Here is a 25,557-nt window from a genome sequence, read left to right on the forward strand (position 1 = left end):
ACCTGCAGTAATGGTATCTCATTGTGGTTGCAGTTACATTTCCATGCTTACTAATGATGTTGAGAACATTTTCATCCCTTTGTTTATTGGCCACTGTCTTTTGCATAGTGCCTTTTAAAATCTTTTGTTCATTTTTCTTTTATGTTTTCTGTGTTTATTTGTAGAAATTATTTATGTATTTTGTATTCTAGTCTTTTGTCACATATATGTATTGCAGATATCTTCTCTTTATATCTGGATTGCCTTTTCACTCTCAATACGATCTCTTTGATGAACAGAAGTTCTTGATTTTAATATTGTCCTTTTAGTAGTCTATCTTTTATAGTTAGTGCTTTTGGTGTCCTGTTTAAGAAATCTTTGCTTATCAGGAGGTCATAAAGATATTCTCCTTTATTTTTTCCTTAGAAAACCTTGGTTTTACCTTTCATATTTATATCTATATCCATCCAGAATCAATTTTGTATGTGGTATGAGGTAGGGGTCAAATGTACTTTTTCCCATAGGACTCAGCACCATTTATTGAAACGGCCATTTTTTTCCTAATTGCAAAGGAGTACCACCTTTATCATAAGACTAAATATGTGTGGGCCCATTGATTAGTTTATATAGACTTGTGTGTTAATTCTAAACTGTCTTAATTATTGGAACCTGTAATAGATCTTGACATATGGTAATATGTCTTCCAACTTTGTTCTTTTTCTTTAAGATCACCTAGGCTCTTCAAGATTCTTCACATTTGTATTTTAAATTTAGAATCAGTTTTCTAGTTTACACACAGACACACACACACACAGTCCTTGGACTTTGGGTTATTATTAAGTCCACAGATCAATTTAAAGAGAATTAATACGATTTACCCACCATGATCATGGTGTATCTTTCCATTTATTTAAGACTCCTTTAGTTACTCTCAGTAATACTTTGTTTTTCCAACATAGGTTTTGAACACCTTTTATTTTTTATTCTTGTGTTTAATTTATAATTTTATAAATTCTATTGGCTTTTAAATTTCTTGCTATGTAACTTTTTGTGGGTAAATAGAAATACATTGATTTTGCATGTTGACCTTGTATTCAGTGACCTTGCTAAATTCATGTAGTATAGATTCTCTTGGATTTTCTATTACATAATCATATTTTCTGTGACTAGGGACAGTTTGTTTATTTATTTATACCTTATGACACTGGATAGGGTCTCCAGCACAAGTTGAATTGAGGTAACAATAACAAACATCCTTGTCTTTTTCTTATCAGTGGGGAAAGCTTTTAGTAGTTCACTAATGTGATGTTTATGGTAGGTTATTTTAACATATTAGGGCAATTAGTTCCTTCTGTTTCTACGTTCTGTGGTTAATATTTTAAAAAATATTACTGTGTCTTGTATTCTTTCAATTGTGTTTTTACCTCTGTGTGAAAAGGTGATAATGCAGGAGGAATTTGGCTGGAGGCAGAGATGAAACTCTTCCCAGGGGGAGGAGAGGAAATCTCAGCTTCTTGTAATGACCTTGAAAATCAATAGAAATTTAGACTAATGGAAAGAAATTATAAATTTTTTAGCTGGGGAGTGTTCTGGTTTGCTAGAGCTGCCTTTATGCAAAATACCAAAAATGGCTTTTATAAAGGGTATTTATTAGGTTACAGATTTACAGTTCTAAGGCCATAGAAGTGTCCAAACTAAGGCATCAACAAGAGGATACCTTCACTGAAGAAAGGCCGATGGCATCGGGAACACCTCTGTCAGCTGGGAAGGCTATGGCTGGCTTCTGCTGGTTCTTTGCTCCCAGGTTCCATTGCTTTCAGCTTCTTAGTTCAGTGTCTTTCTCTTTATGCATCTGTGGGTTCTCACTTAGCTTCTCCAAGGCAAACATCATTTCCAAGTGTCTGGGTCTTTGTTGGCTCTGAGCTCTCTCTCCCTGAACTCTCTTAAGGACTCCAGTAAACTAATTAAGACCCACTTTGAGTAGGTGCGGTCACATCTCCATGGAAATAATCTAATCAAAAAGTCCTACCCACAATAGGTCTGCCCTCACAAGATTGGATTAAAAGAACGTAGTCTTTATGGGGTACATGACAGATTCAAACCAGAATACTGTTGTATAGTATTTGTTCTAGTACCTAGGATACTAAGACAGAGGCCTAATGGAGCTGAGGTGGAAGTGAACCTGAAGAGTTTTGGAAGGAATGAACAACAACATTTTTGTTGCATGTTGTTAAAGAAGGATGTATTGACTCCAAAGATACAGTTCAGAGACTGGGCATAGATGATTTCGTCTCATAGATTAAAATGGAAAGCTAGGAAAAGAATTTCTTTTTAAGGAAAAATCAAGGCTTTCATTTTGGATTTTTTGAAGTGAGGCCCTTTTCCCCAGGACAGGGTATCAGTCTCTAGCTTGCACACAAATCACAATTCTAGTCATGTGATAACCATGAGACATGTTTGTTATAAGTGATATCTATGTGGAGACAAAGTAGAGTGAGATTTAGGTGGGAAACTAGGCCTAGAGATATTTGGAAGTTACCTGTAGAAGTAATGATTGAAACTGTGATAGTTGAACTTTTTAAGAGATCAGAGCACGTAGGCAGAGAGAACATGTCAGTGTTAAGGACAGTCTGACAAGGTACCCCTTGGTAGGAAGGTGAAATTTTCAAAAGTGACCCAATGGCAATCAGAGAGAATGGAGAAAAGACTGGAAGTCACTGAAATGGGAGAATTTTCCTGTTGCACGTTATCTATAATGCTAAAATACATCAGTGACCAAAGAGACCATTGTAAAGGGAGGAGGGAATAAAAGTAGAGCTGTGATCACCTGTCTGAGGAAGAATAGTAATTGTTCTGGAACTACATGTAGTTATAGGGCCAACCAAAAGGTTGGTATTGGGATAAGGAATATCTGATCATTTTAATTCAGGAGAGAAGACTTGTATTTTGGAGAAGAGTGGGGAATGACAGCCCAACTATGGTGATGAAAGGGGTAGGATTGGCTCTGAACAAAATTAAAATCTTTAAAAAGGGAAAGCTGGACTAAGGCCATATGTCATGAGGAATTTTATGAACCTGAAGATTGAAGCACATTGGAATTTGGAGTATCTGATTGAAAATTAAGAAGAGTCATTATAGAGGTCAGAAACCAGCAGTCTTCCATGATGAAGGAAATGAATATATTTTGGACAGTTTGGCATCCAGAAAAACCTTTCAATAGTGTATGGTTTGCTCTTGTGTGGGACTTATGTTCATTTAGATGCTGGTTGAATGTGCCTCTGAAATTGAAGGTAAACAGATTCATGTACATACTTCTAGCTCCATTCCTGAGTACTAGCATGTTTTTATCTGTTGATTCTACTGAACTGAAATGAATTCTTTTCATCCTCCATAGCCTCCTTTTTTGAAGAAGTGAAGTATGTGTCAAAACACAATAGCTTTTATTACCAGTATCACATTAACCAGTGCTTTTCTAGCAGGCACAGTGGTTCCCCAAATTGCAGCTTGCTACCATCAGCCTCTTTTAATCTTAAAACATATGATATATGAGGTTTCATTTTTGAATTCCTGGTTATATGAATGAGAGAATTAATGAGTACATGTAACTAGAGATTTATTGTTCTTTTGTATTTCTTTATATTTTTAATGCCTTTCTAGAAAGATAACTATTTGAAAGTGTCAACTGTTTGTACTTAGTATTATTTATGAGATTCAAACTTTATTATTTGGTGAATTTATTGAGATTGTTTAATAGTATGTTCATGTGACTACCTTTAGAATCAGAAGAGAATCTAATGTCTTTCATTGCATTTGAAAAGTCTGAGTTGAAAGGAACACACTTTGCCTCAATTATGACACATTATTTTTCGAAATTATGTACTTTAATCGCTGTGTTTGGATAACAGATTCGTGCACAGGTCAGAAATACTCCTTTGAAATGTATTTTCAGAATTAACCATTTTATATTGAGTACATTATCAAAGGATGCAGTTTATTTCTGATGTGAAAAGTTAAGTTCCTTTTGTATCTCTGCATCTATTTGTGTATCATTAGGGAGGGAATGGAAGAGATGATTTTCATTGAATTCGTTTGTCTAGGGTTTCATGAAGAAGATGATATGAAAATTCTAAAACATCAGTACTTCTCTAAGAACTTAAGAATTTATTTAAGGAGAGCATTAATTTCTAATTAGGGAAAAGGCTTAAAAACATTGGTTTTATTGTAAGTTGGCAAGATTTCAAATGATCTCAGATTTGGAATGTATTTTTCTTTTCCTTTATTGGAGGAGTGTCTGAGATTAGGCCTTTAGTTTAAAAGTACTTATTTTACGTTAATCTGTTTGAGAGAAAAATACCAAAGCTATCTTGTCATTGACTGGGTTGTCTGTTTTTACAAATGAAGATGCCACACTGTTGTGCATTGTATGCAGAGGTTATATCGAGGTTATTTATAACAGTTACTATAAAATAGTGGTTAAAACCATGAAGAGTAGAGCCTGACTGCCAGTTTTGAAATCCTGGTTTGGCTGCTAAAACAAGTTACCTAACTTATCTATGTTTCCACATCTTTAAAATGGTAATAATAATACCACCTACCTCCTAGGGTTATGAGGAGTAATGTAAGTTAATATATCATGGAGTAATTAGAACAGTTCCTGGCACAGTTCCTTATATGCTTTTAGCCCTGCTATTTCTACTACATCTGCTGCAAATCCACATTTCACTTAGTGGACAATGTAAATTCGTTTGTGTGTGTGTGTGTGTGTGTGTGTGTGTGCGCGTGTGTGCCAGCAGTTGTATTAGTTTCCTAGTTGCTAAAACAAATACCATACAATGGGTTGATTTAATTACAGGAATTTTTATTGGCTCATGGTTTCAGAGGCTAGAAGGCTTACTTCCTTCTGGGGTAGGTATTTTCTGACTGACCAGCAATCTTTGTGGTTCCTTGGCTTTTCTGTCACATCACAGTGCACATGGTGCATCTTCTTTCTCTTCCAGGTTCCATTGTCTTCTAGCTTCTGGCTGTTCTCCGTGGCTGCTGCTTCTAGGTCCAATTTCCTTTGCTTATAAGGAGTTAGGTCATGTTGGATTAAGGCCCACCCTTCTTCAGTTTGGGCACACCTTACCTCCACATCTTAACTGATAAAATTTTCAAAGGTCTTGTTTACGAATGGGTTCACACCCATAGGACCAGGGGTGTATCTTTTATGGGGGACCTGGTTCAGTCCCCAATAGCCTGCCCTCTCGACCTCAAAAAAGTTCCTCCCGTACGCACTATACATTCATTCCATCACAACGTCCCAAAAGTCTTAAGTCAGTTTAGAACAATGGTGAATACAAAGTCTCATCAAAATCAGTTATGCGTGTGGTGCATCCTGGGGCAAAATTCCTTTGTCTCATGGACCTGTGAAACCTAGAAAACAGGTTATCTGCTTCCAATATACAACTGATGAACAGGCATAGGATAAAATTCCTATTCCAGAAGGGAGAAATTAGAAGGAAAACAGGGGTCACGGGTCCCAACAAGTCCAAAAGTCCAGCAGGGCAAACTCCATTAGACCTCAAGGTCTGTGTCAGTTATCGATAGATGTTCTGTCCTCTAGACCTGCTGGAGTGGCAGCCCCACCCTTTCCAAGTGCTTGGGCAGTAGCTATGCTCACCCTGAAGACTGGGGTGTAGGCCATACCTCCAAGCATTGAAATGGTGTCCATGCTCTCTCTGAATGCCAGAACAAAGGCCTCAACCTCTCTTGTCATTGAGGTGCTGGCACTCTCCCTCAACAATAAGGCTCAGTGCCCACCACCTCCAGGCACAGGGCTGGATGTGCCCTTTCCTGGTTGGTGGGCCTCCTCTCTTGGCTGGAGGAGATCTCTTTGGTCCAGACCTCAGCCTGCATGGTTTTGCTCTTGAAGTCCTTCTTACTTCAGATTTTCCCTTCTTTGTTCCTCTCAGGCATTGCTTCTGTTCATTCAGATTTCTCAAAAACTTTGTTGTCTTTGTTTGCAGTTCCACGGGGGCAAAGACTTCAGACAGTAGAACATTCCACAGGTCCTTCCTAGATAACTGTGCTTTCAACCCTGACTTACACTGAAATGGCTGCCTGGATCCATGTTTAGACACTGCCTTTTTAGCAAAGGGTTGTCCAAGTTAAACCCTCACGTGGAGTCCTGTTTTCTGGGGGTTCACTTCCCATATGCTCAGGGAGTGCCTCGATCGAGCTGCTTCTGGCCCTAGCCTTAGAGCACACTATCTGGCTATGCTCAGAATTTTCCAAATCATCAATTCCTGGTTCCTTTGTGCTTAAGAGTTTAATTCTCACTTTATCTCTCTCCTCTCTCATTTCACTATTAGCTGCAAGGAGAAGCCAGGTTGCACCTTCCACACTTAGCTGGGAACTCTGTTCAGGTAAATATTCAAATCCTCACTGCAAGTTCTACCTTCATCCAACATCAGAACACAATATTGCCAAGTTCTCTGCTATTTTATAACAAGGATCACCTTTCCCCCAGTTTCCAATAACACATTCATCATTTCCTTCTGAGATCTCATCAGAAGTACAATTAGTGTCCATGTATTTTTTTTTAAATAATTTTTTAAATTAAATTCAGTTTTATTGAGGTAAATTCACGTACCATACAATCAATCATCCATGATGTACAATCAGCTATTCATAGTATAGGGTCCATGTTTTTTACTGAGAGGCTGTTGAGAGTTTTCTGTCAAGTACCTCACAATTCTTCAGTCTCAACCCATTACCCTATTCCAAAGCTGTTTCCACATTTCCAGGTATTTGCCATAGCAGCATCCCATTTTCTGGTACCAGAAACTCTTAGTTTCTCGGCTGCTGAAACAAATACCATACAATGGGTTGGCTTAAAACAGGAATGTATTGGGTCATGGCTTCAGAGGCTAGAAGACTTGCTTCTTCCTGGGGTGGTTATCTTCTGGCTGGTGGCAGTCTTTCAGATTCCCTGGCTTTTCTGTCACATGGCAATGCTAATGGTGGTGTCTTTTTTCTCTTCTGGGTCCAGTTTCTTTTGCTTATCAGGACTTCAGCTATATAGGATTAAAGCCCATCCCCAGTTTGGGCACACTCAGGTAATAACATGATTTAATCCCCAACAGCAGTTTTCCTTTTTACATAAGAGAGGTGTATTTATACAGTTTTGGGAATGAAATTAGAGGACTTACCTTTAAATGAAACTTTTAAAGGATTGTCCTTTAAAAAACACATTTTTTGACTTGTACTTACTTTAAATTAAATATCACAAATAAATTCCCTATGCTTATTGGGGAAATACATGTGAGCACTTAGCCTGCTTACTCCAAATGAAGAGGAGCTACAGCCAAGAGGGACACTTTGAAGAAAGCACGGGAGCTGCAGATGAGAGACATTTTGAAGATGGCCGTTGGAAGCAGACTCTTGCTCCAGAGAAACTGAGAGAGGACAAACACCCCAAGTGCAACTAAGAGTGACATTTTTCAGAAACTGCAGCCTAGAGAGGAAAGTCCTGGGAGAAAGCCATTTTGAAACCAGAACTTCGGAGCAGACGCCAGCCACGTGCCTTCCCAGCTAACAGAGGTTTTCCGGACGCCATTGGCCATCCTCCAGTGAAGGTACCCAGTTACTGTGTTACCTTGGACACTTTATGGCCTTAAGACTGTAACTGTGTAACCAAATAAACCCTCTTTTATAAAAGCCAATCCATCTCTGGTGTTTTGCATTCTGGCAGCATTAGCAAACTACAACAGTATGTAAGATACTGGATTTTGGACTTTAAGGATTTTTATAATTATTTATTGGAAATGAATCTTCTGTCTGCATCACAGACTTCTTTTTCATATTAGAGCCCAACCTTAGGTGGCAAAGACTGATTGGTATAAATATGCTAACTTCTATATACTCATTGACTGGAATGTATATATATATACATATATACATTCTTATAAACAGTATATGTCTATTTGTATGTGTATGATTGTTCTTAAATGCAGATTTAAATTTACTAATCTACAATATATCCCATTTCCCTTAAATGTCTTTTCTTCCCCATTTTCAAGACTTAAGTTTTTAATGTCACCTCCTCTGTGAAGACTCTCTGGGTCCCCTTAAATTCTCACTGTTGTTTAGTATTCTTTCACCAGTAGTATCGTAATATTATTAAACATAACATCTTGATTTAGATTAAAGAACTGAATTTTAATCAGTTATTTCCATGATAAAATGTAGATATTAATTATAATTCACAGGGATAGCTATGCTTTGTGCATAGTTTTAGTTAAATAATATATGTACCCAGTGTTAAACATACAGTAAACTTTCAGTAGATGTTAGCAGTTATTGTTAAAATTATTTTACTTATTTATATATGGCTCAGCTTTGTTGCCTGTGAGCTTCCTTAGAGCAGGTATGGTGCATGATTCTCAGTGTCCTTACTGCCTGGCATTTAGGTGATTCAAGGATGAATTAATAACCGAAGATATATACTGTATAACATCTTTCACTGTTATAAGTCAGTGACCTTTACCTCACAGCAATTGCTTAGATTATATTTGTTGATCTCCAAATTAATTATTTTTGAGTTTTTAAAGGAGTCCTTTTTGGTTTTTAAAACAAGTCAACTCATGTCATTTGTCATTCTTAACAAATATTATTTTAGTTGTCTTAACATGTCGTATTTATGAGACATACAATTAAGCAATCCAATTGACAATTTACTAATTTGTCCATCATTGGGAAATACTAATTGACCATATATTTATTATGACAGCTAGTTATCTGTTGTAGACCAGATTATGAGCTACATAAAGGCAAAGATTATAGGGTCTAAATGCAAAAACTGGATTGATGATTTTAGCCAATCAGAACTATTATTTGATAAGGCACTCTGCAACCCATAAAATATTCATTAAAAATATCAAATCCTCTTGTTTCTGTATCACTATGTCAAAATGTCAGTAAAACAAATTTATGCAGTTCTTTGATCCATCTTGCAAATTATATTGTAACATATGCCTATTTTAAAGCTTCCTTGGGTTCAGATGTGTGAAAAGATTATACCTAAAAGTATCCTAAAAATACCTCACCTGATATTTTCTAATGATTATAAAATATTTTGAAAATGCAAATATCATTTAAATGTCAACTGTAATTAAGCTTGTGCCATTTGTTTTTCTACTCACGTTTTACAGTTTGATGGAATGTTTTTCCCACAATTTAATAAATATTTGTTTTATTTCACATGAATTAATTCAAAACTGGATAAAAGCAACATATTTTAAACAACTATTGTTGTGATGGACTAGAAAATACATTTACTCCCTAAGCAAACTGTTAACTATGTATTTGAATTGGATTTATCTTGCTTACTGCTGGCAGGCTAGATATACAAGGCAACAATTAATAGGAAGGTCAAATATGTATACTGCGTATTGAATAGTGCAGTTTATTTTTCTTGAATATATCATAGATCTTTAATATATAAAATTTGTAGTTATTTAACCCATAATGTTCTCAGCTATTTTCAGACAACACTGATTTAAGTGAAGTTAGTAGAGAAATTCTCAGGCTTTGTGAATTATGATTTTAAATTAGTACTAAATATATGTTTATAGTAGTTTAATTTTCAAATGCTTTCAAGATTTTAATTTTTCTCTATGTATCTAACACACAATGACACGTTACTTAAAGTGCTGGGAAGTGGACTGTAAACTGATACATGGCTGGATGCTCTCATCCTATTTGTAGTCTCCCCGCCCCCCAACAACTTAAAAACTTTGACGATTTTAAGATTTTTAGCATGAAGATTAAAAACACGTCCTGATAGAGGCGATTAAGAGAAGGATGTCAGTGTTCTTCAAAAGTGAATGTGAATTTGTGCTTGGCCAAGTTACTTTTGGCACAATGCAGTAGTACATGCTGTAGTTTTATGTGCAAGTACAGATGAACACAGACTTATATTTGTGTTACAATCCAAATCATATAAATAAAGTTTACAAAGTTAAAATTTAATCATCTTGTCAGCCTTTGCAGTACAAATCAGATTTTTGATTGTGTAGTTTCGATAAAATGACAATTACACTTGAATGTGAGTGTAGCATTAATTACTTTTCATACTGTTGTATTGAGCACAATATATGTAAAAGAAATGCTTAATTCATTTGCTATGGTTACTTTCCTTTTAAGGTTTATTTGTTCTCTGGATACATAGATGGATGGGGAGGAATGGAAGCTGAAAACCGATTAGATTAGTTGGTTAGAAAGCTTTTGCTTTCTCTCTTCCCTTTGTAAATGGGCTGCTTATTCAGTGAATTCTTTTCTTAAATGATCACTCTAGCTTCAGGGCATATCTTACTCCAAGTGGGACCTTAATTTTTAAAGTTTGCTCTTTGTGAATTGCTATCAGCTTTTTTAATAATAAAGAATTCCTGAATGAGAGCATGGTTCAGGGAATTTAAAACTGGAAATAGAAAAGAACAGTTTTATAAATTGAGAATTTTCAATGGATTTATATGTAACTAACAGATTTCTAACAGGGATCATTATTGAATGTGGGTTATCAATGACCTTTGAATTCTGTTTCTGCTATTTCTATTAGCCATTAAATCAGCAAATTCTCTTAATAGATGAAATATAGACATTCTACTGTGAGATCCTATGGTAGAGACACTATTGTTTGCATATTCCCAGGACGTTCCCTTAAGAAACACACACAGTTATAGTTGAAGGTGGTATTAAGGAAGAGTATAATTTCAGCTAGAATAGGTCACCGCTTGTTCCTGGTTTTCAGGAGATTTGAGTGGAAAGAGGAGTTCGGGCACTTGATCATGAACATGGAGAGTGGGGACGAGACTGACAGTTGTTGCATTTGTAATATATGGCAGGCAGTCTGGTATGCATATCATAATATTCTCTTTTTCAATATTCTTAGACATCCCCCCTCAAAAAAAAAAAAAAAAAAAAAAAAGACTTGATGCATCCAGTTTAAAAAATGAGGAAAAGGGGACATATAAAAGTTAAGCAGCTTTCCCCAAGTCACATTACCCCCAAGTGGTAAAGCTGATGTTCGTTCTATCTGATTTTCATGTTGGATCTTTTTCTTGATACTGCACATCCTTTCTCACAGTATGGAGTCCAGCATGCCATCCATTCATGTGAGATCCTGAAATTGTGGGTGTAAAGAAGCTCCTGAAAGTTTCCAGTTGTTACCTGGATTGCTTGATGTGGAGAGAACTTTGTGATTGGGTTTTTGTTTCGAAGAAGAGATGTGATGCTAGAAGAATGATGTGTAATTACTAGGAAATAATCTACATGGGAGTTTTTTGGCCCTTTTAATTAAAAAAAATTCATTAGTACTAATTTTAATAGGAATTTGCTTATTTATTATAAGAATAATATATTCTCTATGGACTACCTACCTTAGTATCTACTAAAACAGTTGGAAAATTCTTAAGTGTCATATGTATAAGTATTTTCACTTTTATCTTTAATCACATGAACTTACGTATATTGAAAGTTACATGTATTTCTTTTATAGATTTAGAATATAAAGTATGTATAACCAAAATGACAAGTAGATAAAGAACTATCCTCTCCTATTGTGAGAGGCGCCTTTAAATTCAGATATTCATGTGGACGTGGTTTTCTGACCATAAATGTCTTGTATTAGAAAATATCTGAACACTGATTGGCGTCTCTGTAGAGAATGATGTGTGTCCAATGGAAATCCATGTGTCTTCTTTCTGTAGTACTTGTCTCACGCTGTACAAGATCAGAACAGATATAGTATATGTCACCTGTCACCTAGCAACAAGCATACTGCTTTGTGCCTTTAGCTTCTCTTTTTATTTCAAGTCAAAGTAGCTATGAAAATGTAGCACTTAGATTTGCATCTGTCTCCAGAAATGTTTAGATTAGTTTACCTTTCTGAAGTTTTAGTTCCCAAGAGAAATCACTGGGACAGAAGAAACAGAAATAAATTTAAATGAAAAACAAAAAACAAAACAAACAAAAAAACAAAAAAAAATTTATATAGAAGAAACCCTGATGTAGCATGAGCTAAACCTGGATTTGCTACATAATACCCCAGAGTTACATACACAAAGCCTGCCTGTTTCCTAATTGGTTGTAAAAGTTAATGGTGACTGAATTGAATATATGTATAGAATTTTATTACTTGATTTTTTTTCATCAGTGCTAGAAAACACAAGATCATAACTAATGAAGCCGTGATTTTGTAAAGCTGAATCTAGAAGACAGAATTCCAAATGGGATTTCTGTACCAGCACCCGTTTTCATTTTACTTGAAACAGAGCAACTAAATTACCTTTGGGCGGAGAGTGAAATACCCTGCCTAGTCAGATGTCTGTAAACACCTTTAAAACTTATTTCCCTGTGTCTATTTAAAAATACGTAAAAGAATCCCAGAGGAACTTGCAACAAGTGTACTTATGGGTCTGGAAGTATTTAGAATGTATTAAACACTAACCTTTAAAGATTGAGAACATAATAGATCATTTAAGATGGGATGGAGAGGGAGCAACCTGGAACTGTATTGTAACATAATGTCTATAGTGTCTGTACTCTGTGGTAATTATTCTGAAATGATTCCATATTTGTTAAGGTGAATAGCCTGTGCTTTCATTAATGGCAAAGGTCATTTCTGTTGTCCAGGGCACTTGCTTTGGATTCTAAAGGAAGCTGGGTGAGGAAAATTTTAAAGGAGGGGAAAAAAAAGTGAAGAATTTGGAAAATCATTCTTTATTGCCTACAGCCATTGAAGAGAAGCAGTTGTAATTATCATTTCTAGATTCTCCACTAAAACATGAATGGTTTCCACTGCAGTATTTTTGTTTTAAAGTAAATCTAAAATTTCTTTCCAAATATATTATGCCTTTTGTCATGTTTTTCACCTTTGAAATAAGTGGCCAGTGCTTTACTTTTCTTCACCTAATGCCAATGGAGAATCATTTTGAAGCCAGGAAAGTGAGTACTGGACCATGTATAATGAGTTTTTCGATGAAGGCAATGTCCTTCAAAATTTGGGGGAAGTGCTTTAGGAAGATTTCCTGTATAATTTCAGAAATCTATTTGACAGATCTAAAGAATCTTATAATCAGGAAATTGAGCTGTTAGCTGTTACTGGGAATGTGTAGTTTTATTAATGTCAGGGCTAGTTTTGATAGGGATTTGGGGAGCAACCCAAAGTCCCCTATGTCGCATGAATAAAATAAGAGTCATCTATTTTATTATATGGTCTCTTTTAGGGCAATTCTTTTTTTCCTGTTAAATAGCTGGATCACTGATTAAGGAATGATACTATTTATGTGTATGGCAGTTATGTATTTGAAGGTTATTTCATTTGAATGGAAAGCAAAAGTAGTACTATACCAGGCGGTTCCTGGGTTTAAAATACACAGAAGTATACATTAGATTGAGATGGTTATAAAAATAAATGGCAACGTGGAATATGATTCCCGGGGAGGAATGTAGATCCGGCATCATGGGATGGAGAACGTCTTGTTGGCCAGAGGGGGGAAGTGAAAGGAAATGAAATGAGCTACAGTGGCAGAGAGATTCCAGAAGGAGCGGGGAGGTCACTCTGGTGGGCACTCCTACGCACAATGTAGACAGCCCTTTTTAGGTTCTAGTGAATTTGAGTAGCTAGCAGTAAATACCTGAAACTGTCAAACTGCAACCCAGAACGAATGAATCTTGAAGACGATTGTATAGAAATGTGGCTTGTGAGGGGTGACAGTGTGATTGGGAAAGCCATATGGACCACACTCCCCTTTGTCTAGTTTATGGATGGATGAGGAGAAAAATGGGGGAAGGAAACAAACAAACACACAAACAAACAAACAAAGGCACCTAGTGTTCTTTTTTACTTTAATTGCTCTTTTTCACTTTTAATTATTATTATTGTTATTTTTGTATGTGTGGTAATGAAGGTGTCGGAATGATTTTGGTGATGCATGCACTGTGAACAATCGAATGTATGCTTGGTTTTGTATGACTGCATGATATGTGAATATGTCTCAGTAAAATGAATTAAAAAAAAAATGGCATGATTAACCCCAAAGAATCATGCAGAGACAAGAAACAAGGGTTTTATAAGGACCCTGACATTATCTAACTTGTTACTTTAAGTATGTAGTAGTTTGCCTCTCCAAAGTCAGTTTCATCATTGTCAAACAGATCTTGGAATAGTTCATCTGCTCACCTCACTGACCTGTTAATGAGAACATTAGGATACCCTAAATCCCAAAATGCTTTAAAAATGTGTGACGATATATCATGTTATGTATAGTACATATAATTTAACATTTATTTTTGTTACAGACTAATTATATCCTAAAAATACAAATGTATGATTAAGGCCTAAGTTACTTGATTAAGAAATTTCCACATAAGTGATGTAAGGGGGAGAGGGGTTTCTTCCATTCTTCATTATTAGCTTCCCTTGTTCACTTGACGAACATTTACTGCTCTCCTAAAATTTGCTAGACCTGTGCAGTGTACGTATTGGGAAATAAAGATGAGAACGTCACTGTTAGCACTTGATTCTTCTCCTGGTGAAAATATAAATTGGTACAGCTTGTTTAGAAAAGAATATGGCAATATATTTCAAAAACCTGGAAAAGATCATACTCTTTTGATCCCGTGATTATACATCTGCAACTGTATTCTAAGGAAATAATTAAAGGTGCAGACTAGGGCTGCTGAGTAAAACAGTGTAAGATGAAGTTGCTTGGACTCAGGGGTGAGTGGGATGCTGAAATCTACAGCAGACTCCAGTTTCCAGGCTCTGCATCCCCTTCAGAGTCTGTGTTTGCCAGAAGGGGCATCCTTTCTGGATGTACAGAGGTATCATATGGGTAGCAGAGGCCCTGGTGTGTACAAGATTTACAAAGAAGGATGTTTAAGTATTTTCAGTAATAAATTATTAGAGGAGTAAAGAATGAATTTCAGATTAATAATTAATAAGTTTGTTATGTGAAAATGGTCATGATACATTAAAGTGTTTTTAAAAAAGAAAAAAAATTTTGAAAAGTAATCAGTCAGAATGTAAGACTGAAGCCAGGTTTTAAAGTGCATGGTACATTCTGCTAAGAAGTTGGAACTGTTTGGATTAGATATATTTTGAAGACTGTAGAAGGCAAGATGTGTTTGTTAAGAAACACAGTTTCTTAGCTGTTTTCTTAATTCTTTCAAGGGATACTATAGTATTGTTTCATAATGTAGAATAGAAAAACAATACTCTGAATTTCAAGAAAATATTTCTAGCTCTGTCATCATAATATTAAAATACTACCTTTAGATAATATTGCTTTCTTAGTAGCATTTCTAGTAGTAATAAAAGCTGTAGTATATAGTATATAGTTGGGATGTGTCTTGAGACATTATATATGTCTTTATATATGAATAAAATTAAAGGCCAGCTCCCTTCACAGGCCAGGGACATGAAAGTTGTGAATTCTGCTTCATTTTGTTTAAGGCCTTATAAGTGAGTGTGCTCTGTGCTGTTCAGAGGTGGTGGAACACAGGAAACCTGGCCCAGTGCTGCAGCACATCGACACTGGCAGGGAATGGGTACTGCTGTGAGCTCCAAGGCATGCCCCCTCCTGAGAGTATTCTGAAAGGAAAAAGAAAAAAGAAAAAAAATCAACTGCATTTAATAAGCTGGCTTATCCGAATGCCAAAGAAAATTTGTGTCATGAAATGGAAATTCTGAAGCAAGTTACATAATGCCAAGAGAATAAATAGGATGACTTTCCAAGATATTCAGAGTGGGGCAAATGGTCTGTCATAGTCACCACTCTCCAATCCAGCAATATTAAATTACATTTGGTGTGACTGATGGTCTTGGGGATTTGTAATCTTTATTATCTACCACATAGAGTTTTACTTTAATTCATATTTCTTTAATTTTTAAGAAGTTACTTAAGTTAACTTAGATCCATTGAAGTTTTTAAAACCTACTTGGGTGTTGACCAACATGAAGCCATTGAAAATTATTCCTATTAATTATGCACATTTGTATCAGCTGTAAAGGGTGTTACTGTAACGTAGCATTACTTTAAAATCTCTTGAATGCTAATGATAATAACTCAGTTCAGCCAGGTGCTCCAGTTTGAGTATTTGTGACTTCATTTTTAAATCAATTTCTGCCATTTTTCTCCTCAGACTTCTTTCTGTTGCATTCCTCTCTCTTTGCATTTTCTTTTTTTTCTTTTTCTAGTCTTCACTATTTTTTCCCAAGTCTTCAGTATCTTGTGCCCAGGATCTTCCATTGTATCATAGGTAGTGTTGCAACCTCCACTTTTGCTTTTTCATGGCCGCTCTTTAGAAGAGCAAGCAAAAGATAAAGAAAAAATAATTCTTCAGCTATCATTTTTATTATGTCACTCCACTAATCAAGAGCTTAAAGAACTGTAGAATTGTTCAGTGGAGGAATATCATCGACATATGGAACTTCTCATTTCTTCTTTTTGATTTTTTTTTTGCAGGATCAATGTGACTCTAGAAACAAATGGATGAATGAATGTCCATATGAAGAGGAAGTCAATAAAGGTTGGTTAGTCAAATTGTGTATGTGTGTCGAAAATACTTGAATTTTGAGCATTACTTTTGGGCAGTTATTAGAACACTTCCTTGTCTGATAGGAGCAGAGGTGACTAATTATACACACTCATCTATCTATAAAGTCTAATTTTAATTTTTAACCTCTTAAATATAAAGCAGTTTGTAGGGAGGTAATCAGCTTTTTTTGAAGATTTAGATGCCATGAGTTTCCATGTCTTAAATTGATATTTTAAGAATCAACTTTCAGATTAATATTAAAAAATGGAAACACTTTTTGCAACTGATCACTGGAATAAACAATGAAGAACCCCAGAGTTCGTTTAATGTACATCAGTTCCTATGAATGCGATCGTAATACCACCACCATATGGAGCATGATTGCTGTGAACTGCTGTCCTCTTTGCACCCACAGTCTCTGCTTTCCTAAAAGATATTAGAACACTATGAAAGGCTTTTACTTTGGCTTCTCACAGACAAGTACCAGTATGAATTTGAGGGGAAGAAAAAGCCCTATGAATTCCAACAGTAATCAAATGCTGGTCATCAATTTATTTGTGGTAGTCATTTGCGCTTTCCTTGTGCTACGTTTGAGATTTCCTTGTACCGTACACTGCTTATAATATAAAAATCATAGGTAATGCTAAGAAAATTCCAATATGTTAAATGATTCCCACTTCATAAATAAGGTTTTTATACTGAAAAGATCTGGTCTCAAGCATGGACCTCATCTACTCTCCATGAAGATGCACAACACAGATAATTTCAAAGTTTCCTTTCTGTCTTACCCTTGCTACTAACAAATAAATGTGTGCCATGTCATATCTTTTTTGCCACTCTTAGTTTCACAGTTACTTACAAATGATCTTCCATGTTATATCTTGTACTTGAAACTGTCTTCTTCCATCCTCCTTAACTAAAATTTCTCCTTTTTCATACTTGTATCTGGAAAGTTCTCAGACTTTTAGAGAGACTGTCGATTTAGGTTTTCTACAAGACAGACCCTGGGGGTACTGATAATGTTCTGTTTCTTGGCCTGAGTATTGGTTATATGGGTGTATTTACTTCATGATAATTCATTGTACTGTATAGCTCATGAGGTCAGGATAAGCTGGCTCCAGCACATCGCTGATAATTTGATTTAAAAAGAAAAGTTTTAAAAAAATGTATTTCTTAGGACTATTGGGGTAAAGGTAATACATAAAAATTTCATAGCTCATCTCAAAATGTATTTTTCCCTTTCCTCATGCATGATGTTGACATAAGAATTACTTTAATTTATGTTCTCATTCAATTGTCATTAAATTTTTATCTTTGAATGGATCAGTGTTAGCTTTGAAAGTTTATACATTTTGGTGGTATCATTTTTCTGTAACTAATTTGATGATGACAACTGAAGATGAGGGCAAAGGGAATCATTGTGTTACTGTGTACCCTAAGAATAAATTCTGAAAATATAATCATGAATGACTGTAATATATTATAAGTGATTGATTCTAAGTGGTTATGCCTCATAGCTTGTAATTCATGATTCAGAAGTCTTTATAGAGAAAAGAGCAGTGAGTATTTCACTTAAAGTGTTTGTCCATTGAATTATTCTTCTTATTTCTGTTTTTATATTTTCGGTCAGGTTTTCAGGTGTAGATGTCTTAGAGAATGCATTGATTTTCCGCATTCTGCATTGGCTTGCTTGTAACTCTGCTCGAATCAGGTATTATTAGTTTTAACAAAGTCAGATTCAGAGAGAGAATTGCAGAGTTTGAGATTTTATCTTCTCTATATTTCAAAGATATTGACAAGGTCAGTATGAAGATGAAGTTCTTAAAATGTCAGCAGTGGAAGTTAATGTTGCCACTGTCTACATAATTGAAAAGGGATTTAAATATGACTCTTAAAACTGTTTTGTATGTTTCCAGTTTGCCGGTGGTGACAGAACCTTGCCAAGAGCCACAGTATATCATGCTGTGCCTTTCTGCTAAGGCACTAATATTTAAACAGCCTCCTGGGGATTTGTAAATTTTCTGTTGTGGCCATATCAAAAGTCTGACTTGGAGGAACATTCTTTATCTGTCTTTTCCTTTAAAAAAAAAATTATATATATATATATATATATATATATATATATATATATATAAATTTCTTTCCTTTACTAATTTTCTTTGCATTTGAATTTGTCCCTTTACCACTTGCCATTAGAAAATGTCAAGTAAATCCTAAAAATATCCCAGTCATACATTACTTTCTGCTCACAAACATCAGCATAAAGTCTGTTCCCTATACCCTTTAAATATATTTTAGCCGTTGCTCTCATTGTGAATATGGTGGCTTCTTTATGGCTCTGGCTCATAGCTTTGGTCCTTTTATTTTCCTGCCATGTTTGTATGTTTACCGAGTGCTTCTCAGCAGCTGGCTTAGGGCAGGTGTCCAAAACATACACATGCATATACATTAGCCCAGCTTCTCAGAGTCCACATTAAAACTCATGCACTGGGACTACGTCTGATGAACAGCTGCTTGTACCACCCAGCATTAGCCAGGTGGTGACTTTTGGTGCACTGGGAAACCCAGAGGATAATAGCAAGCCTTTCTGAGAATGCTTTAATTCCATACAAAAATGGTTGTGTTTCATAGTGATGAGTATGTAAAATGTGGTTGCTTTTCTTTTCTATGAGTTTCTTTTCTATGGAGTCCCAAGGCTATTTTTCACACAGGATGGAGGAATTGTCAAAGCAGCAACCCAGCCTTCCTTCCATTTTGAACTAAGTAGCCATAGTTAGGAGAAACACAGTGGATGTGAGTGAAACATGCTGTCAACCCTGAGCTACTATCAGTGGATATAGGGTAGCTAGCTGCCTGGGCAGTAAACTTAGAATTAAGAAAGACAAGTCTTGGTCCTCCAATATCTGTGTATTTGGAGCAGTGACTAGCATCCTTTCTGAATTTTAATTTTCTCAAAGGCAAAGTGAAATTGATAACACCTGTCCTACCTATTGCAAGATTTGTGATGGGGTTGAAAAAATATGAGCCATTTTAAAGCTGTAGAGTTCTAAAGATGTGCATGGTGTTGCTGCTGTTACTTCTGTAGCATTAGACAGGGGTTCATGACATTGTTGTATGACTTCACATCGCAAAGCCAACATTTTTGGGGTTGGAAGGGCCCTTAGAGGTCTTTGATCCAACATTTGCATGTTGCATGGCTACTTTCTATAAAAGTTGGTTGGTTGCTTTAGCATCATGTTGGAATTTCCTGCTTCGTGTGGCCAATCGTCCTATGTTGAGGCATAGATAATTACATTAGAAGTTCTTCTTTTTATTGAACTAAATCAATAGATTTCATAATAGGAGAAAATTAGTAGAGATAATTTTTCCTTCTATTTTTATCATTTGAACTCTTATACTTTTAATATTTATTAAAATACCATTCTGAATTAGATCACGCTTCTATCAGGTCACTTCAACTTTGGATGTCACATTTATCTGGGAAATGGGAACAAAATATTATATTGGGATTTGAGAAAGGTTATACCATTATTGAACATAGAATAATGACTGGTGCATTGCTTGTTTTAAAAACATCAAAGCATCCAAAAGCCCCATCACCTCCCTGCCCCATAACTTCAATTAACATTTTGTGGGCATTATTTAGAGCATCTCTATATTTGTAAAGATACAAGTTTATAGAGACAGGTTTGCAAAAGGTAGACTCATATTTGCACTTGGTGTTTATGATGAAAATAGTAATTTTTTGGTTTGCTTCCAGTGTAATGAAGTATAAACAATTTAGGCTGAAGGAATTTATTAATTTCAGATCAGTGTTCCTTCATTAAAATAATGTTATTACTTAAAAAAACCTTTGAGTTTGAGTAACTTTGTTAAATGACCTAATTTAACTTTAAAAAGCATCTTATTGACTTTTCAGTATGGTAGATGGAGAAATTAATGATGTTGCTTCCTAACTTCCTTTTCCCTCTTCTTTTTTACTATCATTTTTAATAGCTAAGGCTAAGTTTAGTAAGTTCGTCTATATGTCTTGGTTTTTATCATTGTATATCAGTTTTTTTTGATCCTGCTCTTAAGCTCTGAGGTGTAGAGTCTGTTTTTATGTTAGGAAATTTTAAAATTGTAGTTAAAATATATTTTGTTTTTTATTTATTTTGTTCTTTTCTTTAAGAACTCCAATCATATGTGTAATATTTCTTTGTATTCCAAATCTGTGGTCTTCATCTTTAAATTTTTGTCTCTTAATCTTTATTTCATTTAATAGGCTTTCCTGTTCAACACATTTTCTTACTATATTTCCAGTCACATTCTTTTTTTGTTGTTGTTCCCAGAGTGACTTTCATCTTGGTAATATTTCATAGCTCTGTCAGCTTATTTTCATTTCTTTTAGTTATCTTCTATTTTATCCTTTGAACCCTTGTACTTTTTCCTTGAACTTTTCTTTTTAAGAGAGATCGTTTGTAATTTTTTTGCTGTGTGAGTCTGTGAAGTGTTACATGTCTAAATTCTTCATCTGTTTGCTTGGGTAATTCCTCCTGTGATGTTTGTTCTTCACTGACCTTTTGCTTACATTTCTTTCTTGCTTTTTATATTTGCTCCTTTTATGTATAGTTCCCTCGTGGCTTCCCTCTGATTAGTAACCATCTTTAAATGGGGCCAGTATTTGCCCAAGTGCAGTGTGGGGAGGGGCACAGATGGTTTGGGTATGAGCTAGATGAGTCTAAATCCTTGATTTGAATTTGTTATTTCAAATACCCTCTAAATAAAGATGTTATTTCCAGAGTCTCCCCTCTGTTCCCAAGTACAGCAAAGCCCCTTAAGACAAGGACTCCTGTCTCCTTCCTTCTGGCACTTTCCGCACACCCCCTTGACCAGGGAGCAAGCTCTGTAAAATGGTGGGTCAGTGTGTTTGCTCTTTTAGCACCACTTTCTTTGCTCTGAGGTACTGTTTTGTATCTCACAGCATTTGATCTTGCCCCTTTGGATGTTTTTGTTCTAATCAAACATTAGATAGGACTTTCGTAACTGTGATTTTTACTTTTAGAAAATTCTGATTCTTGCTCAGGGCTTCAGGAGGTGTGCGTCGGTTTTCAGTGTCCTCCCAGATTTCAGAGTATTTGGCAGGGACACTTTAATTGATAATTTGAGGTTAGGACTGTATTTTACCTTTTCTGAAGATGGAGTTTTTACTCTTTATTCTAAACTCACTTTAGAAATTTTCAATTGGTTTTGAAGAAAGGTATGAAAATGCCTTTACATCACCATCTTCAACCAGCAATCTTTTAAGTTTAAGGATCTTTTAAATGTAATGCATTCCAGGGACACATGGAGGGTACTGAACTTGCTGTAGTAGTTTCAGAGCATGACTCTGTACTCAGACTGTCTGGCTTTGAATCCTGGCTCTGCCAGGGCTTGTAATCTTGAATGCATTGCCTAACCTCCTGTCTGTGCTCAGGTGCTTCATCTGTGATTTGGGGAGAATAAAAGTGCGAATTCCATAAAGTCTTTTTGAAGGTAAATGTGAAAAAAATGTATAAGCATTAGTACATTGCCTGGCAGTTACTGAATACTCATTAAAATAGCCATTATTGTTATTTTATGCCATGTTAGTTGTGGTTAGAGTGTAGTCAGTTTGGCTTTAAGAAAATTTGTTTCTCAGGGCCAGTATCTGTATTTTTCCCTCGTTTGATGAATAATATGCTAGGGTGAGGGCAATAGGGTGTCCTACTTAAGTGTCAGCTTCTGGTTTTGGGGTCTGGCTAGAGACTTCTAATTGTTCCACTGTTTCTCTTGGAGGAAATAAAATCTTTAAAGACATGGGATATGCTGTGGTAGTTGGCAAACGTGTTATCCCATTCACTCACAGAATGTTGTCTACCTATCCTGTAGTGTGATTAAATTCAGCAATTATACCTTTAGGATATATTATTTTTAGACACCAGCCTACCAAAGGCAAATTATATTTTGACCCTGCCCTCAAGGCTTCATCTTCTTGGAGAGAAACAAGTAAGTTAATCTAATTTGATGTGATATAATAAATGCTGTAATGTAAGTGCTATCATAAATTTAATTAGGCCTAGGGAGTTGGAGTGTGTGTCATGGAAGGCTCCACACATGAAGTGACATTTGAACCGGGCCTTTTGGAATGATAGTTTCACATTGACTGGCAGAAATGGAAGCACTCAAGAAAAGTTATGATCTTTTGTTTAAAAAAAAAAAAAAAAAAAAATCCTAGTAAGTATAGAAGTACTCTGAAAAATTTCCTCCTGGAGTTAAGAAGAAAATGATATTCAGTAGTATCATTAAACATTTCAGCCAGAATCTGTTGAGGCCCATATGTGTTCAAATGACTCTCTCCCTTGCTCATACATTTTCAATCTATGACCACCCGATTAGAGTGAATGGTTCTTCAGCTAAGTTTTATGTCATCCTATTTAGAGTACATCATTAAAGTAGTTTATGTAATATATTTTACCAGGACATTTCAAGAGTGATCATAAAAATGGTATGAGCATCATTTAAACATAACCATTTTACTTAAACAATTGTGATTTAATGAGAACACTGTATTACTGGAACAACATAGTAACTGATTATTAAGAGCATTTATTGAAGTAAAACATTTTCTTATTAGTTTTATGTGATCAACATCTGGACATAAAGAAAAAAGGTTCCCCTCTCCCAAGCCTGATGTTAGCTACAGATTAATTCCTTACTTTTCTCTGAAGAGAATTTTATTTTGAAAAGTAAATAAAATAGTTATTGACTCAGTTACAGGTACAGTTCTTCAGTCGTATTCATAATTCAATCCTTCTTTATACCTTAAAGCTCAGTGGATTTCAAGCTTATAAATATTACAATTTAAGGGTGAACTTATTAATATTCAACACATTGCTTCATTTATATGTGCCTTCAGAGCTAGACAAAATTGAACTTATTTTTAGGGCAGGTTTTGTATTAGTTTTCTATGGCTGCTGTAACTACCACATACTTGGTGGCTAAAGACACAAATTTATTATCTTATACTTCTGTACAATCAAAGTCTGACACAGATCTCACTGGTTAAAATCAAGGTGGTGGCAATGTTACATCCTTCTGGAGGTTCTACAGGAGAATCAATCTCCTTGCCCATTCCACCTTCAGAGGCTGCCCACCTTGCTTGGCTTCTGGACCCTTCTTTCATCTTCAAAGCCAGCACTGTTGGGCCACCTGCTTCTCATCCTGCCAGCTCTGTGGTTTTCTCCTGCTACCCTCTTTCCCTTTTAAGGACCCTTTTATAATTACATTGGGCCCACTTGAATAATCCAGCGTAATTTCCCTATTTTCAGGTCAGCCTCAAAAAGTTGCTTTCTTTGGTAATTCCTAGTTTTAGCTTCCTGGAGAAGAGATCTTTTCCCATAAGCCGTCTTCATTTTTTTTGTAGAGTAGAGCTTTATTTCCAGGAAACAGCGTGTTGGTTGGAGACGGGTATTTTTTTAAAAACATCAAGGTAGATCTGATATGTTCAACAAAGTGGGAGGGCTCAGCCAGAGGTGATGTGGAAAGGTTCTCTAGTATTTGCTTATCATCTTGCTGCAGCCAGAAATCCACATGTGGAAATGGCATCCAGTAATACGGTCCTATACGGAGTTGTTCTGTCTTAGCATCATATATGCTAAGACAATGTTATTTCCGTTGGCAGTCCTAACTCCCATTTGACACGTAAGGTAACCTAGTCACTGGTTCCAGGGATTAGGAAAAGGGCAGTTTTGGGGGGTCCTTTACTCTGGCTACCACAAGTTTTAAAGAATATAAGTGACTGGTCACAGTTATATATTATCATCACTGTACACGTGAGGTTGAGAGTTTTGAGAGAGTTTTCACTTGCTATTTCATTCACTTGCTATTGCAATGATTCATGTCAAACTTGACTGAAAAATGATTTTTTCTTTTTCCTGTGAGGCATTTTGAAAAAAAAAAATCCATTGAAATCATTTGGACTCATAATTAAATTAAGCAAGTAATACTATTAAATGCTCACATTATAAAGACTTTTTTTCCTTTATACGAAATTTAAAGGCATATGTAGTTGAATAATTCAAAACCTAAACAACCTCCATATGGTAGATTGTTTGTTACCATGATTTCATATGGTGGTTGTGGTGTTTCTATGTGTCTTCAAAGTTGGATGAACTCCTTTTAGAATTCATCATATTTTTGGCCTAGAAAATTTTATTTCCATGTGCTGTGATATGTAGCACATATGATAAGCAAACTTAAAATCTAGTTTCAGAAAACAAGGTTGTTTATTTTGCTATTTTCTGTGGTGATAAGCATGCATTTACAATGGGAACACTTTGTAATACCTCAACACTTTGAGGTAACTCTTACATCTCACAGCAGTTGCTCAGAAGTCATATCTCACATTTAGGTAATACCCAGTCTGGAGCTACTGTTGGATATACTGTAGAGTACATCATTAAAGTAGTTTATGTAATATATTTTACCAGGAAATTTCAAGAGTGATCATAAAAATGGTATGAGCGTCATTTAAACATAACCATTTTACTTAAACAATTGTGATTTAATGAGAACATTGTATTACTGGATGGGGGCAATTGCTTCCTTCAGATCAGAAACAATATTTTCTGCAGATTTTTTTCTTTTTTTTCGGGGCGGGTAGTGGTGCATCAAATCAAATAAATGTTTTTCTCATTCATCTTCACAAAGCAGAGAAAGAATGTGTCTTGGAAGTGGCTAAGTTTGAAAGAAGGGACTTTGGTAATACATGGCATAGAAATGACTCTGATAGCTCAGATGTGGGGATTTTAAAGACCACGGGATAGAGAGAAGCAGGAAGATTGAAGGTACACTTCTAGAAAGTTGTCAGTGCCAGGATTACGTATTAATAATCTCATACCAATATGACATGAGTAGTAACAAGGAGAGGGTCTGCCGTCTGGTGCAACTGGGCCTTCTTTGAAGCTTGCTTCCCCCTAATACTGTACATAATGACAA

At 35.6% G+C, this 25,557-nt stretch overlaps 1 protein-coding gene across 4 annotated transcripts in view; it reads left to right on the plus strand.

Moving 5' to 3' along the window:
• Positions 1–25,557, plus strand: part of KLF12 (Kruppel like factor 12) — a 512,320-nt gene that overhangs the window by 151,472 nt on the left and 335,291 nt on the right. For all 4 annotated transcript variants that reach the window (XM_037799597.1, XM_037799598.1, XM_037799595.1 and 1 more), the window contains one exon: positions 16,488–16,551. In XM_037799597.1, the coding sequence (XP_037655525.1) occupies positions 16,519–16,551 (33 nt within the window). In that variant the 5' untranslated portion in view covers positions 16,488–16,518. The remainder of the gene's footprint in view (positions 1–16,487; positions 16,552–25,557) is intronic.

This window comes from Choloepus didactylus, chromosome 12 (genome assembly GCF_015220235.1).
Source record: "Choloepus didactylus isolate mChoDid1 chromosome 12, mChoDid1.pri, whole genome shotgun sequence".
NCBI lineage: Eukaryota > Metazoa > Chordata > Mammalia > Pilosa > Megalonychidae > Choloepus > Choloepus didactylus.